This window comes from Typopeltis vanoorti, chromosome 26 (assembly GCF_054136105.1).
Source record: "Typopeltis vanoorti isolate ZY-2024b chromosome 26, IOZ_Tvanoo_1.0, whole genome shotgun sequence".
Lineage (NCBI taxonomy): Eukaryota > Metazoa > Arthropoda > Arachnida > Uropygi > Thelyphonidae > Typopeltis > Typopeltis vanoorti.
In genome coordinates, this window is record NC_143574.1 from 16467190 (window position 1) to 16485437 (window position 18248).

Sequence of the window (18248 nt, forward strand, 5' to 3'; positions counted from 1 at the left end):
CCTTCCTGTGTGTGTGACTTTTTATGTGTCTGGAATGCCATCTGTTTTTCTTGAAGTCATCTATTGTATTTTCATACATGCTATAATATCCTGTCCACTTTTTGTTTTGTTATTGTTATGTTATAACGTGTGCATATATCTTTGAATCCAGATTGTTTCCATATTTCAGTGTGTCTTATGTGATCTTTCTTTCCTATATTACAAACTTTACTTTCTATTGCTTTTCGGGTTTCCCCTAATACTCTGTATGCGATTATCTGTGACAAGCTTTTATATAAAATAAAATTGTGTTACACTACAGTGTCATATTCGAAAGTCATATTTTGTATTCAGTAATCTTTCGAAGATATGTGGTAGGTTTTGTGGGGCAGAGTTTAAGACTTTCTCTTCAAAATTCTCCATAAAGAAGAAAGATTCAGTAATTTGTATCTTTCCATCAGGAAAGAAAAAGATAACTGAAAAAATTGTTTTCATCATTATTTTACCTAAGCGTTCAGAAATTTGCACGTAAAACATCTTCATAACTAGGTTAATATTAGACAGCAGTTAACCTCACATCATGCTGCCTAAGTGTTCTAGAACGCATAGTAGACTCTTGGGACATTAGACGGTATATTGGAGTGAGTGAACGGCATACTTGATTTCCAACCAACAATCTGAAGTATCGAATTCCATTGTGCCCATGAATGTGTGTGAATATCTTTGTGCTATAAATGAATTTCATAACTGTTTTGAGACGACTTTTCCGTTTATTTATTGGAAGCCTGAAGTGGCTTAAAAAGAGTCTGGATATATAATTATTAGCCTTCTACAGTATACATTCTATAGGTCTCAACCTTTCTCAGAGAAGAATAATATAAAATTTAATAAAATTTAAAAACCTTAATTGCAGATCTGGTTGGCCGACTGGTTAGCGTATCCTCTCTCCAGCCAAAAGGCTGCGGGTTCGAGTTCCGCCTTGGGCATGGATGTTTGTGATTGTCTGTGAAAATACTAATCGTGGTGGTGGGCAGTTTACGTACGTGGAGATGTAGTTGGTGGATTAGTAGTGGAGATGGAGATTTGTGAATGCCTTCCCTCGATGAGTCTTTGGATTCCTTGGAGGCGTCATTTAATAATAAAATAAATAAATAATAATAATAATATTTGAAATGAAAAAATGCATAATGTCATGCATTTAAGCGTTATAATCGACCAGTTTCGACCTTGATTGTAAATCTAGATCAGTGTGAGCTAGTCTTGTGCATATACTACTGAGAGATAACTCAAGAAGTGATCTGGCATCCACAGTATTATAATAAAATGGTGACATACTATTTTTCTGTGTATGAAAATATGACAGCCATTGAGTTAGCTCTCACTAGATCCATAAGTCTAGCTCGCTCAGGTGAGAATTAAATAAAGGTCAAATTCGGCCTGGGTAGTAACCCCTTACATTATACATGAAATTATAGATGAAACTAAGGGTGCGCGCGTGTGTGTTTGTGTGTGCATTTTGGTATTCAAGGGCAGCTTGCATTCAATTGCTCTGTATCTGCCACCGAGTTGGTGAGTGGTCAGTGTATTTGCTTTCGAACCAATAGGCCATGGTGCCGAATCCCGCTGTGCATTAATGTTTAGGGAATGTCTTTGGGTATGAGATGAGTTTCACAGCCTAGTGTGAGACCATCACCTACTTATGGGATGCTGAAGTGACTTGCAAGAAACGTTTCTTGGGTGTAGAGCATGGTTTGCATATTATGTAACACTTCGCCAGCAGAGAATAAGCTAAAAGCCTTTCATAAGATTCAAATTGAAAAAAGAAAAGATAAAAATGTGTGGTGATTCCAGAATAACTAACCATCTGCAGCTACAGATAACAGATCGGTGGTTATCGTCAACACGTTGGTGGATGAAGACTGGTATATTAACTAATTAGCGAGCGTAGCATTGTCCTAACGCTTGCATATTAGTTAATATAGCATTTTAATTTAGTTTATTCTTTCTTTTTTGTCGCATTGTTCCATGTACTTCAACATTCTGATAACATCTGCTGTGTGTAATGTAATGTTTTTCTAATCTTTTTATGAAAGTCTTGTATTCCTGATGATGTAAGATCAACGACATAAGCTTGCCGAGTTACATTGTTTACTTTAATAAACCTGTTTTAGAAGCACGGAATTTAAACGAAAATCCCCGGTTATTTTACTGATGATATGGCTTTCTTACAAAAAAAGAATGAAATAAGAAAGACGGACACAGTTCCTGCAACGTGGATTGATTGTGACAGCAAACAGAAAAAGGTTTTGTGAGAAAATTTGTCTGAAAATTCGCAGTAAAAGATGATACGTTCTCCGATGAGCTCTATTTTAAATAATTCATGAGAAGTCCCATGTTTAACTTGAAATGTCAGATCTTATGGAAAAGTACTAATAATAAGTGCTTCTCCCCCCCCCCCGTACATTTCTGACAAGAGCCCTTTAGACTTTGCATATTGAGTACTGAACGATACTGACTCATTTCCCTGTTCGTAGAAAAAGCTTTGCTACCACTGACGAGATTTCTGCTGAAGTGACCAGACTTATCAAACCTATCAACAAACAAGATTTCCTGACAGGAATGCAAACTTCCAAAATGTTGGACGGTACTGATTTAGTAGAATCGTGATTATGTGAAAGGCCTGTAAATGTACTTTGTTAAATAAACGTTTGGTTTATCAAGAGATATGGTGTACAGAACATTTGATATCACCCTACTTAGTTCTGAGCAACCATTAATCCTATACTACAAATTACAAAATCCTCTGACTATTAATTTCTGTTCTTACATTTGAGGTTGTGTTCTTAAGGTTGATTTTTTAAATCGTGATTCAATAAAAAAAAGAGCACTCAGGTGCCTTTTACACTCAATCTCTTTCTGCTTTCAGTTTTCGTTCTATTTCTGCTTAGTTCATTTTCTATACATATCTGCATGATTACTGTTCATCAGAACTGGCATTCATAATTCTCTACTTTTGTAAACCCATTGGTACACATGCAACAACCAGTTAAACTATACAGATGGTAGTCACTGCCACTTCATAATTTAACAATAAAATAAAATGAATCCATGAAGGCATTTTAGGAGAAGCCACTTGGCCTTAACTAACTTTTGAGGATTAGGGAAAGCCAACCCAACCCTTAACCAATCACACATAACTGATCCAAGGCCATCAATGATTTTAATAAACATATGGGGAGATATGATTGAGACATTCAAATTGCTAAAAGGATTCTATAGGATTAATTCAGATGATATTTTTGAGATCAGGACTGGTGGTGGGAGAACTAGGGGACACCCATGGAAGCTGGGCAAGAGCGTGGTTAGCAAGGTGTTAGAGCTGAGTTCTTTACTTTTAGAGTGGTAAATGAGTGGAATAAGCTGCCAGAGTCTGTTGTGGGTGCTATGACAGTGAGCGAGTTCAAGGCAAGGTATGATAGATACTGTGAGAATGTTGAACAGCTGTGTGAACATGATGTTTAGGGCCTCCCTCGATGAGTCTAAGGACTCCTGGAGTAGCCCGTGGTAATAATAATAATAATAATAATAATAATAATAATAATATAGGGAGGAAAGTACATAAGAGAACTATACCATCACATAATCCTAACATTAATACTACATGTAAAAAATCCACAAAAATCTTTAATTCCTCATAGGAATAGGCAAGGCAGTTTTATCACTAACTTTCGTTATATATTTTTGTCTGAAATAGTGTGAGATCTGCGGGCGATATTTTTTTTCAGTTGCGAGAGTAAACTCCGTGATTCTGGTAGTTATAAATCCCACCTTTCCCATACTAGAGATCGATTAACTCGCGAATCGGGCCAAAAAGTGTTAGACAAAGCTTCTGTAATCATAATTCAACTTTAACACAAACAACAATTTTTAGGCCTTCATTTCCTCTAGTGTGATACATAAACAGTCAGATCTATTCAGCCCTATAAAAGGGACATGTGCATCCATAGCTCTAATCCACACGAAGAAAGCCGTTCTCAGTTTTCGAATCTGGCCAACGACTAAAGGAACTTTTTCTACTCTTTCTTTCACCAGTTCCCGAATTAATCTGACACGGGCATGCGGATTTTTCTCCAGGAAACTCGTGTTATTTTTTATTATTTTTTTTTTTTTTGTCCCTTAAACTCAAGAGAATCGACCAAATTACGCGCTATTTCAGACAATAATTATATCATGCTAAGAAAACCACGAGAAAGCTGCACTTGTCTGCCATCTCTCCACTGGGTAGTATATAATTAGTGATGTTCTTGGGACAGTTATTTTTTATTGACTGCCACTGCCGGTGGAGATGGAAATTCCCTTTTTCAATCTCCAAAAATATTGGCCTCGTCCACTCCCTGTAGGGGAATAAAAAGCGTCAGCAGATCATTATTATAGTAACCTTGGGGAGAGCATTTTTTCTTTTTACCATAAAAATAAAACATGCAAAAAAATTAAGATTTTTTTTGCACATTCAGCACATTAAAAAAAAGAGAATATTCAAATTATTACAACCGAGTTTAACACTTCATTAAGACGAACGACACAAATTTACAATATTTTTTAAGTGCTCTTAATCTTTACAGTGTGTTCGTTATTGAAATTTTCAAATAAATAAATAATCTTTGCATAAATAAACTTTTTTTCTATTAAATGTTTATTTCAAAAATAAAGGAAAGTCTACAAGTTGGATTCACATACTCTGAAATTATCTCTGTTGTTAATGAGCCTCAAATATACATATCTGGAGTGAGTTACTCATAGTCTGATTGCAATAAAATCGTTGAGAGCTATTCTCATTTATGTTCAAACAGTACCATTTCAAACAAAGTGTACAAAATCGCACGTAATATAGTGGTTGCAAAAAAAAAAAAAATCTGCGTCTATTTAGATTCTTTGAAGTATCCCCCCCCCCCCAAATAAAAATGAAAAATCACTAGAAAATTTTCCAAAAATCTTTACCTAATTAAAATTTATTTCACGTGGCTGATCGTCTGCACATCCAACTGTTGACATTTTAGTGCATTGTTGGTCGTTTATTTCCTTAGGATTAGTTTCTCGGTTTATCCCCTGGTTTTTTCTTTCTTTCTAAGATTAATCCAACCAGTGGCGCACCCAGAAGGGGCCAGGGGCCCGTCCCCCCAAAGAAAAAGGAAAAAACACTAGGAAAGTTTCCAAAATCTTTTCCTAATTAAAATTCTTTTTTTTTTATTTATGTTGTGTCGTGTCTTCTATTTCTATACTACTTATGAATTAGCGATCACTGCAGATGCTCAGTCATAGGTCGTATGTGATGTGTAGTGTGTATTCTCAAATCGTCTACTCAATTCTCCCCCGCCAGGATTAAATCCTGAATGCGCTACTGAATCCAACATTCCCAGTTTGATAATATTGCCCATTGGTGATGTTGACTTATGTAGCCTTTTGTTAATGTCACCAACGGAAGGGACTGTGATATGACATTAGATCATACGCATTTTGAAGTTGGTAAGTTCTCTCCATCTATTAGTGAGAGAGATATGGCCGACTTCAAAAGTAAAAAAAAAAAAAATCAGCTAACGCTTTCGTAAATAGGGAGTAGGATAGCAGTACAGACGAAATGCGATGACAGGAATATAGATATCAGTATAAGAAGCCAAAAGACTATTTTACCGGCGACATAAATTAAGTTTAAGGGAGATGGTAAATCCCGCATTATTCTACAGCCGGTACGAAACTCGGATCGAAATCCATCGTAATCCTAGAGTTTCATGCCGAAAAAACTATCTGCGAGCCCAAGTGTAAGTAATCACTTGGGTAGTACAACACCAGGGCAACTCGGAGCAAAGGCGGGGCAAGCTCCACCGATCCGAGTGTCGTACCTGGCTGTAGAATAATGCGGGATTTACCATCTCCCTTAAACTTAATTTATGTCGCCGGTAAAATAGCCTTTTGGCTTCTTATAGTAGTAATAACAATATATAAGTACACCAGTTTAGCAATTCGTTAGTAGAGGTATATGTAAGTTCGGTTCACTTAAAACCTTGATGTTCCAGGTCTACCTACTCATTGATGAGACCTCAAAAAGGGTTGAAACCGGTCTGGGTAGTGACCTCTTCTCATAATGTAAAACAGTAATACGTCTCCTAGGAACTGCGTTTTACATTATGAGAGAATATTAAGGACAGTGACGGAACTTGCTCCACCTTTGCTCCGAGTTGCCCTGGTGTTGTACTACCCAAGTGATTACTTACACTTGGGCTCGCCGATAGTTTTTTTTGGCATGAAACTCTAGGATTACGATGGATTTCGATCATAGTTTTGTACCTGGCTGTAGAATAATGCAGGATTTACCATCTCCCTTAAACTTAATACATATCAGTGTATTCATTGTAAAATAGAGAATGTCTCAACACCTATTTCAGCATAATGTATATAAAATAAAATAAATACATAAATCTGCCTTTTATGGCCTCGCTTACGTCCCCTAATGGAAGTAAGCGAGGTCGTTTTAGCGTTATTGGCCATTTATCTAACTTTTGGAGACTGAGGAGAAGTTCAATCTCCACCGGTAGCCAATCAGAGATAGTTGCTTCAAGACTCTCACTAGTTATACTCGGTATCCGGTGCAGAGAGGAGGCTGACAAGTGTCACCATCTCATGGTCCTTAATCCTAACACTAATATGTTTACTGTCTGAAATGGTGCGAATTCTACGGTGGATTGTCTTGCGTTTCCATGGGAAAAAAACCGCATGCTTGTGCCAGAGATCGGGTAACTCGGGAACTGATTGAAAAAAAAAAAAAAGTTTAGAAAGAGTGACTGAACTTAGGAATTCTTCGGGCGTTCTAGTTCCGTAGACAGCACTTCCATTGAGCTACACAAATTTCTGGTTTAGATATATAATATTATAAATAAAATAAAATAAATAACTAAATTAATACAAAGTATTAGGAAAAATTTAGAAATTATTAGAAAACTAACTTGTTCAAGAATGTCAACAGGTGATATAAATTCTTCGTTTCCTTTTTTTTTTTTTTAATGCAGCCATTATTGTATTTTTGCCGAGCTTTTTTATCGACATAGGTAAAATTGCTTCATAAGTGTGACGTGAAGTGGCGCTGAAATGGTGAAGCGATGTTTGTCGTGTTTTGTCAGTGCTTGCTTTGAGATGTTGGTTATTCTGTTTTGTTCAGTACAGTAATAAAAGTTTAAAATATGTTTAAATTGTTTCGAGTTAACTATACGACTGTGCTGTGTAAACATTTTGAAGTGTGTGGTGCAACTGTCCGTTTGTGTAGGTTTCATGCAGTAAATCAAAAACTTTTGACACAACATGGTCCTTATGCAACATGGAAATCTGCGAAATTTTTAGTAAATAATTTAAAAGTGCTTAACAGTGTCTATTGGATTGTGAACTGTAGAGCCTATAAAAGTAATGACAATTGGTATAAATCTCAAAAACATGGAAGAACAGTGAGACTAGGGTCATTAATAGCATTAGCAGTAGGTTTCGGAACTTCTGGTATCCTTGCAGTTGGAGATAAAGATAATTTTATTTTATCAGGATTAACACATCTGGCTGATTTCCTATTTCCTCACCTCAATGCTGCCCAAGTGTATGATCCGGGTAGGGGAAGTGCTTCTTCTCCACCTTCAGCAAGTAAAATTCATAACTTCATCGCAGATGTTGTTGAAAAAACTTCTCCAGCTGTTGTATACATAGAAATAAAAGCCAGGTGAAGCTGATGCAATAATTGTAGTGATTCTATGTAAACATGTGCATTAGAGTAATATTTTCTGGACAGTTTTACAAAACCTAATACTTGTTACACCAGAATGAATGCCAGTAAACTTTAACACCTGGCAGGTTCCCAGGCAAGGGACACACCAAAGGGGGGGGGGATCCTTGAATTTGCGTGTCATTAAGCATATCTTTTGATTTCTGAAGAAGTTTTATTAAAGGTTTTGTAAAATCTTCCTTGATAAATTTTTAGTAAGAAAAAGTGAATATATATATGCTAATTTTTTGTGGTCATTTTACAGTTTTGATATACATTTAATATTTTGGTACAACTTTATCAGTACTACTGCTGTCCAGTATTTCTGAAATCAGCAAGTCATTATCACATGACTGACATCACTCTGTTAATCATATGATCTAGCTAATACTTGTCACATAATCAAGTAATAACAATGGAGTAACTAGATTAGTGATTGCTATCTATTTAGACAGTAAAAGAACATTAAATTAAAAAAAAAAAAATCAACCATTACCAAACATAACACTAATAACACAACAAAATTGTCCATATTATAACATTATTCTTGTCTTACTTTTTCCTTCTTTAACCATAATGTATGATTCACTAACTTCTAATACTGAAGTGATTTTTATCAATTTTTCTTAAAGTAAATAAATATGAAGTCACTCAGTCACTGTACTTGCCATTTTTAACATTATGTATATAAATTCTATTAATAAAAATGTAGAAATAAAAGGGGGAAAAATTATTATACTATATCTCAGTAACTAAAAATGATTTTTTTTACATTCTATAAATTCTCCTATTACACTCATCTTGTCACATTTAATGCCATCATTCATTAAGATGTGATTAGTTGTATTCCTTAATTACCAAGGAATTGGACCTCATCTCTGCTTTGTGGTAATGTATGAGCAAGCATTCCTATTGAAGGTATTAGTTGGTATTTCTTTGCTAGAAACTAAGAATGATTCTTCGAAATTTTCTAGTTATATTTCATCTAATACTACTATCATGGACAACTTACTAAAAAAGGTTCAAAAGCATGAAATAAATGCAAAAAAAAAAAAAAGAAAAAACACACATAATCACAAACAGATGAAATAACAATAAAAAAAATTAGTTAACATAAATGAAAACATAATTCAAAAAGAATCTCATGTTTTAATGTCATCACAGAAATCAATCAATCCTGTCACACATGGCATTGCATTCCTTGGTGGTGGTTTCTTCTCACCTACTTTTTCCATCAGTGCCAGAATACCAAGGCACTATGATTTTCACCTATATTCTTTCTCCTGTATACATCACTAATGATCTCTCACTTATACGCAATCCTGTCCAAAGCACTGCTGATGATGATGGTACACTCCATTCCTTCGTTCCTTTGTCATTCACAAAACATTGTGACACTCAGATGATTCAAGTTTGAAGATTTTCAGTGGCCAATGCCAGCACAATTTAGCCATTTTCAAATGAAGTAAAGATCATTGAGTACATTTTAATATCGTCAAAGCAATCATGCCTTATTTCACAGAAGAAAGACTGTATTTCCCTCTCTCTCTCCTCTGCTCGTCAACCAAGATTAATTTTCTCTTCTTGAGCTGGTTTTTGTATCTAGCCTATCCTGGAATAAACACACACACAAAAGACTGTATTTCACTCTCTCTCACTTTTAATAACACTCCTCTACTCGCCAACCAAGATTAATTTTCTCTTCTTGAGCTGATTTTTGTATCTAGCCTATCCTGGAATAAACACACACACAAAAGCCAAAAAGACATACCAAAAAAAAAAAAAAAAAAAAGAAGCTTGGTATTCTTTTTGCTCTAAACATTATTTCTTTTGTGCTCAACTCCTAACACTCTAAATCCCAAATCTGTCTAGCTTTAGAATATTGCTCTCACATGAGGTGGTTTCCTCTTATAAAAAAAAAAATAAATACATAAAATGATAAAAAGTCCTCAGAATGCTAATTTGTATCCAGAAGAGAACAATTCACTTAATAGATAACTCTTCTCTCACTGACTTCCTCTGGTCACTTTCTTACTGATGTTCTGGCTCTGCATTATATATTTCCTGCAGATATAGGTATTTCCATGGATGTTGCTCCACTGAATTGGCCACCACTATTCCTCATCTCCCTCTACTTATGGACCAACATAGATAGCTACCAATCAATATGCATTACCATTCAACTCCAGACTCACCAAACCAGTTTCTCATCCTCTTCCTTTCTTCTCTTTGAATACTTGCACACACAAAATTTTTGTGCTATACATCTTGAGACTTCTCATGTGTGGGATTGATATAAAAAATAAAGGGCAATACTAGGAATGCAGATACAAACACACTACCAAATACTTCTGGTCCGTGGCCCCTCAAAAGAAAAATACCAACCAGTAACAGCACATCCATCTTATAAATTAATAAACTCCAATTACTAATCGCTACAAAACAGACACCTAATCAACTCATCACTCTGGAAAAACAAAACTTCATAAAATAAGAAACCATCACTACAAACAATAACAACAAAACAATATAACAAGTGAATTTCCAGACACATTACTACTACTAAGTGTAATAGGTGTCTCCTACTACTAGAAGGAGACACCTATGGAAGCTGGGAAAGAGTGTGGTTAACAGGGGTGTTAGAGCTGGGTTCTTTACTTTTAGAGTGGTAAATGAGTGGAATAAGCTGCCAGAGTCTGTTGTGGGTGCTATGACGGCGAGCGAGTTCAAGGCAAGGTATGATAGATACTGTGAGAATGTTGTATAGTTGTGTGGACATGATGTTTAGGGCCTTTCTTGATGAGTCTAAGGACCTCCCTGTTATGGCGGAGATAGTGTGATGGTTTGCGGAGGCATCACTTTGGGTGGATGCACTGATGAGGTCTTGGACCTCTGTGTTTGTCCATATGTGGGTGTGATAGGGAAGGCAAGGTGATAATTCTCATTCTTATTGGACCAGTATTTTCAAGAAGAGACTATCATACGTATGGATTGGCCAGCCAAGTCTCCTGACCTTTATCCTATTGAGTATGTCTGGGATGTTCTATGTAGATGTGTTGTGGCTCTCAAATCCCTCTCCAAAAATTTGGCTGAGTGGCTAGCATATCTGCTCTCCAGCCAAGAGGCTGGGGGTTTGAATCCTGCCAAGGATGTGGATGTTTGTGATTGTCCTACTAACCATTTACCATATGTACTGTTGTGACCTGTGTCCTGGTGCAGTATGACCCTTGATGTCTTTGTGCCATTAAAAAAAAAAAATCAAATCAAACCAAAACTTTGAAAGACTTAGTAGAGTTTTGCAGGAGCAGTGGTTGTTATTACCAACTTGAGCTAGTGGATGCTATTATAAACAGTATGAAATATCATTGTGAGCACTGTATTACTGTGTGTGTGTGTGGGGGGGGGCATATTCCTTATTGAGGACACTTTGAAAATTTCATTTTGACCTTTTGTTTTTGACCATTGTCTCCATGTATTCATTTGGTACTGAATTAAATTATTTATTTACATTTACAATTATTTGGGTGTTTCTTTTACACACAATATCATTCTGTTTTTCACTAAATTGTATAAAAATTCATTATACAGTTTTTGAGTTATTGCGATTTTTCTCTTTATTCCTTAATTTATGGAACTAGTGTATTTCGGTGGTCATTCATCAGAAGTGCATTGGTAATTTCAGCGTCAGTCCCCCTTTAAATCTAAAACATGCAGGAGTTATTTAACATTATCTTCAAACTTAAATTTTCTTCTTCATTCTTTCCTTCTACAGCATTTGGAATGGTTTCCTTTCTAATGTATTTGCTAAATAGTATAATTCACAGGTTTTCAAATCCAATGTTAACAAATTTCTGCCTTTCCGCAGTATTAAATTCATTGAGTAAGTATATTAAATTTTCAAAATATTTCATAGAAAACTAGATTTTGATCAAAACAGCAAACATGAAGGCAAAACAACAAACATACATAAGATATTCCGTTTTTGGCCTAAACAATGCATTTGCTGACATTAGTTCTTTTCCAAATCTTTGATTAAAATTGAATCACACAAGCATTCAGAAGATTTCAGTCATTTCAAACTGAATCATACAGTGAGTTTTCTAGAGTACAGATATCGCAGTCAGTAATGATGACACTGGTTGACAAACTTTGGTGCAATTCACATTGTAGTAAGAGGAGTATTGACATTTCAGCTAAAGATGAGTTAGCTAATCGCATGTAAAGATGATCGATGTAGTTTAAACAACAAACAGCCGCTACATGGATCACTTTTAAATTTTATCTTTTGCCTCTTTAAATCAGCAGAACCACTCTAAGATTAATATTCCAGTAGTCCCCATATGTTAGTTTTTATAAATCATATTTTACTGGCTGCTTTGTTGCCTTTTTAAAACAAAATTTAATATGGCAAACATTTTGCTTTATATCAGACATTCCATAAATTGCCATGAAACTAAACTTGTTTATTTTCATGGCAATTTCTGCTGACATTACAAACATGTTGAACATATTGACATTGAAATATACATTCAATCTGAATACCTTTCAAAGTTACCTCATTATCTGTTTCTCTTAATTTCTAGATGTTACATGAATTATTATTAGGAACAGGCTGAAATGAAAAGGGTTTTATGGAATTATGATTTGATTTTTAACTAAGAGTTCTTTTATTAACCTTGTTGTTAATTGTTAAGTAATAATGTTTAAAATCTGAACTGACTTTGCAAGCATATATATAAAAATTCTTATTATTATTTTAGACATCCTTTGACAAACAGAATTATGCCAGTATCAAATGGTTCAGGTTTCCTTGTTGCTTCAGATGGGCTGATATTAACTAATGCCCATGTAGTAGCTCAAAAATCCCAAGTAACAGTCAAGCTCTTTGATGGCCGAGTGTTTGAAGGAATTGTAGAAGATATAGATCAAGAAACAGATCTTGCTACGGTTAGAATTAATGCTGTAAGTTACCTTTCATATTATAAAATGGCTTTTTTTTTATGTGATCATCATTTAGTATTAGTTATAATTAATTTACTGAAATATAGCTCTAATGGCAGCTTTGTCAATTATACTTTCCAAGAAATTATATTCTTGATTAATCCTTAATCCAAGTGTAAGTAAACTTTGTTTACTTACACTTGAATTAAGTATCTTCACAACTGGGCCACTTGTATGTAGAGGCAGATGACCCTTAGTCATCTGCCTCTTAGTAGGATAATTGACTCGCAAACTTTTTCTTGCACTTGAATTAAAAATTAATCAAGAATATTATTTCTTGGTAAGTATAACTTTGTAACCAAGTGAAAAAACTTTCTACAGCTATAACCCAGAGTATTTTAATAATAAGATGATGCACCTTTATACTACTTGTATATGAAAAATATATGACTTTGGCATTAATTCAACCTTGGTATCTGGAATAAAGGGATTTAGGCATTTGATGAGATCAGATGTGTTCATTTCTTTCTGCTAGATAACTTCATCTGATTTCAGTGGCGTTTCATGTTTTTTGCATTGCATGGACTCCATCCCAGCTCGAATTTCTACTTTCTTCCCCCTCTGCATGAAATGTGAATGAGGTCAATGGCTGTGTAAGCCCCACCCAAAAAGAGGACCAGTGGTGGCTGTTTGATTTCTAGAAAGCTCTAGCTGAAGCCTAGTGAAAATCACGACTCTTCCACCGTTACTTTGTGCATTTTTTCTAATGCTCGGTCTTGCTGGCAGCCCTTCGGGACTGTGGGATCTTTTCTTTGCTGGTAGATCATCGATTTTATCTACGGGATTTCACATTTGGGTTCTAGGACCCACTTCTCAAACTTATAGCTTTGATACTTGACATTAATAGACATGGAAAAACTAATAGATGAAACAAAATTCAATGATGTATATCGGGAATTTATCTGATTAGGTGAAATACTTAATAATAACTAGCCAGGAAAAGTAAAACTGTATGACACGTTTTCCCCACGCAATCGTCACAGACGACAGTCTGGAAAACCAACACCATGAGAACATGACGCCATTGGACAGCGGAACTTGGGGCAGTCACTAGATCCTGAGGATGTGGCAATATTCCAAAGCAATGTCCACCATATATTGGATACAGCCGACATGCAGGAAGAATTCCAAACTGTTAAAAATAAGAAAAGAAAAATCTCTGTTACTAGAGAAACACCCAAACCAGTAGAAATGGAGACTGATAATAATACAAATTCAAAAGAAAGAATACACCCAGTAATCCTAAAAGAAAAATTACTGGATATCAGTTGTCACTTAACTCCGAACACTAGAAATATCATTTAGGAAAGCCACCAATACAGAAGAAGGAATTTGCATCTAACCAAAAACTTCTACCGATTACAGAAAACTAACCAAATTACTGGATAATAGCAACCCTCCCTACCATACATTTGCCCTCAGTAGTGAAAAGAACCTCAAAGTTGTGCTCAGAGGGGTAATACAATCAATTACAACAGATGAAATTACGTCAGACTTACTAAAGTCAGCCGTATGCATAGAGCTTCCTAATTCCAAAACCTGGACCAGTTTCCTCAGAATTATGGACCAATCAGCCTCCTATCTTGTCTAGGTAAGATAGCCGAACATGCTATACTCACTGGATTCAAGAGGCAGCAGATAACAACCATGTCATACTTCGTGTGTAGAGGCTTAAGTGCTGTGAGGACATCATGTTGGAGGCTTAATGGATTTTTTACAACACTCAAAAAGAATTAAAATAGAATTTAATACTTCCTATATTTCGTCCTAGTCACTAGGACATCTATGGGGATTACAAAAACAATTAATGTAACATGCACACAAATATCATACAATACTAAGCCCAACCACGTGGGTGACACTAAAGTCCTATCTAGGTGGAGTGCCCTCTAAGGGCGGTAGTAGGTGGCCTGGAATGTAAGGTGGGACCTCTGGTGGTGAGTGTTTCCCAAATCTTCGGAAGCTTAATGCAACCGTATTTATTAAGATTTGGTTGGTTTTTGAGAGCTGCTGCTGCTTCTAAGAACTTCACCCAACCACATGGGTGACTTTAGTGTCATCCACGTGGTTGGGCTTAGTATTGTATGATATTTGTGTGCATGTTACATTAATTGTTTTTGTAATCTCTGTAGATGTCCTAGTGACTAGGACGAAATATAAGAAGTATTAAATTCTATTTTAATTCTTTTTGAGTGTTGTAAAAAATCCATTAAGCCTCCAACATGAAAAACCACGTCATACAAGATGAGCAGTTCAGCTTTAGGAAACATCACTCCACAACTCTTTAAATTTATAGAGTCATTGAATACATCATCACCCAAGGTTATGAATGGCACCAACACTCAGGTGCAGTCTTCCTGGACATAACTCAGGCATTTGATAGAATTTGGCATTATGGACTAATTTTCAGACTACATCAAGCAGGAATCCCATTACCACTAGTTCTCATTAAATCATATCTGAACAACAGAAAATTCAGAATAAAAATCAATAGAGTCAGATCCACTGCAAGAAGAATTACGGCTGGAGTCCCTCGAGGCTTTCTGCTATCTCCCGTATTCTTCTCCATACACGTGGCAGATCTCCCCAAGTTATCCCCATCCATCACTGCCCTCTATGCGGATGACACGATTATCATAGCAAGGTCACTCCGTCCTCAACTGGCCATAAACAAGCTGCCGATAGCAATCAACGTATTAGAGAATTGGTACAGTAAATGACGTATATCAATCAACCCAGGGAAAAGCTGCATAATACTATTTACCAGATGTAAAGCAGACCCAAACACAACCATATAAATGTTTGGAAAAACCATCCCTTGACATAACTCAACCAAATATCTAGGAGTTATGCTTGATAAATGCCTAAACTTCAAGACACACATAAATAGTATCTCCTAGACTACAGCACAGCTTGAATAGGAACAGCTTCCTAAACATAAACAACAAAATTCTCCTCTACAAATCAATAACTTGACCTCAACTAACTTACGCCTCACCCCCCTGGGGACACACGACTAAATGAAACATTCAAAGACTACAAACAATCCAGAATAAATGTCTGAGAATAGCATTTAATGTCCCTTGGTTCATCAGAAACCTCCAATTACACCGAGAAGCCAACCTTCTAGATATCAAGACCTATATGATAGGCATTGCAGAAAAATTCTTCACAGTCACAGATAATCACCCAAATCAATTAATTCAACAGATAGCAGACTACAAGTCCTCAGGTCGCTTCAAACACAGAAAACCAAAATCCTTCATTGTAGGAGAAAGCTAATGCATTATAAAATGCTCACAAAGAGCGGGTAATTAACCACAATAATTCCCTCACCCACAAACTAAAATTCAGATGAATGGATGAAGAGTCAAGGACTCGGTCCATCACCCAAAGAAGTTCCAAGTTCCAACCTTGATATCTTTCTGGGTCTGGATCCAATTTATGTGACCTCAATAAGGGTAAAAACTAGTCTCAGTAGGGACCCTCCCATAATGCATAGGATTATATGCATCTGAAAGGAAGCGTGCTTTATAGGATACTAAGGCAATTGATACGAAGGCATCAGCCTCTGTATACAAGTGATCTAGTTCTGAAGATACTAGACATATGCTCATACACATTCTGAAAGGAAATATGCTTTGTATTATGGGATACTAAGGCATTTGATATGATAAAGTTTGTTTACACTTGAATTAAGGATTAATCAAGAATATACTTTCTGTGACAACTTCATCCTTAGAATCAATATAATGTTAATTATACTGGGCCAGTTAGATCTAAGTGTTATTTTAATTGGAAAAATCAGAATGGCAAAGTTACTAAAATATACACCTGCATGAGGTGTATATTTTACATGAGGACTTTTTAGCTTATGTTTTATTACTTTCAATCATTTTTGAATATATATATTTTTTTTTTTTTATTTATATATATATATATATATATTTTTTTTTTTTTATTATTATTATTATTATTATTATTTTTTTTTTTTTTAGAAAAACTTACCTGTTCTGCCTTTGGGTGAATCAAATGCTGTACGACCAGGTGAATTTGTCGTTGCTGTTGGTAATCCTCTAACATTGAGCCATACTATTACAGCCGGTGTCATCAGCTCTGTACATCGGGATAGCCAGGAGTTAGGATTACGTAGAAAAATGGAATATATCCAGACTGATGCTGCCATCAATGTAGGAAATTCTGGTGGACCTCTAGTTAACTTGGTATGTAATTTAATGCATTTTGGAAATTAACATACTTCAGTCATGTTAGAGAAAGTTGTTTGTAGCAAGTATAATTTTTTTTCTATAGGGCAGTTATGAAGTAAATTTTGAACTTCAGTATACCTGTCCTCCACTTTCTTATCACATGCAGTTGCAGGCCAGCAACACCTTCATTTTGAGAATACAGCAGTAAAGCAGTTTCTACAGACCAGTTGCTATAAGAAGTCCTTGACCTTTGCTGTATGCCCCTGCTCTTTAATTTTCTCCCATTAATTCAACCATGAACAATAACTAAAACAGATACTGGTGCCACTGTAGGTATCAAAAAATTACCCACAAGGAAGAGCAACAAAAACACAAAAAAAATATGGACAGTACAACAAACAATTTTTAAATAACAATATTATACCAAAAAAAAATCTAAAATAAAGATTTCATTCAATAAAAAGCACTTCCATATTCATTTCACCAACATCGGTAGCCTCAATACATTTTGGACAAATTGGACATTTCCTTACTAAAGGTTATCAAATCTGGAATCTCTGCTCTTTGAGCTGCTCTGGCTCAAGATATCATTATCCCACTGTATTGCTTTTACCATTCTCCTAGTTTAAACACAAACTAGTTTCCCTTCTCTGACTTTACAGATCACACTGGAAAAGAAGTTGAATCATTTGCTCTCAGTCATAATATAACCCGATTTGTTACCCTGCAAACCAGAATATAGATGATATTCATCTTACTTCCAACACTGGACTTTTTCTTAACTAGCTATCCCTCCAAATACCCTGTAGATGTTGACTCTCCTCTTGGGAATTCTGACCATGACATTAAGTATTTTTTTTCCACAGATCAAACTCCTCCTGTGCAGGCACAGACTATATATGACCTCCAGTGTTTCTACACCTCTTTTCATGTTTAATTTCTGTTAATTGAAATAAAAATTAATAATACTAACACTGTGTGAAACTAGCTAAACAAAAGTCATGGGAGGACTTTGGCAAGAACATAGAAAATAAATATCAAGAAGGTGGTAAGATATTCTGGAGGTTGTTGAAGAAGCTTAGAAATGGAGGAAAGAGTGCTGTAAAAGAAATTAGAGATGATAAAGATGAAATGAAAACAGGAGAAAAAGATATCCTCGAAGTATGGAGTAATTACTTCGAAAAATTGCTAAATGAAACAAGCAGTGAGAGCACAGTGGTAAAAAACACTCAACAGGCATACAGTCAGGAATACATATCCATACT

At 35.5% G+C, this 18248-nt stretch overlaps 1 protein-coding gene across 1 annotated transcript in view; it reads left to right on the forward strand.

The window, feature by feature from the left end:
- Positions 1–7133: 7133 nt before the first annotated feature.
- Positions 7134–18248, forward strand: part of HtrA2 (HTRA2-related serine protease) — an 81459-nt gene continuing 70344 nt past the window's right edge. Inside the window, exons 1-3 of the mRNA XM_090414953.1 lie at positions 7134–7732; positions 12535–12736; positions 16774–16998. Of these exons, the coding sequence (XP_090271079.1) occupies positions 7212–7732; positions 12535–12736; positions 16774–16998 (948 nt within the window). The 5' untranslated portion in view covers positions 7134–7211. The remainder of the gene's footprint in view (positions 7733–12534; positions 12737–16773; positions 16999–18248) is intronic.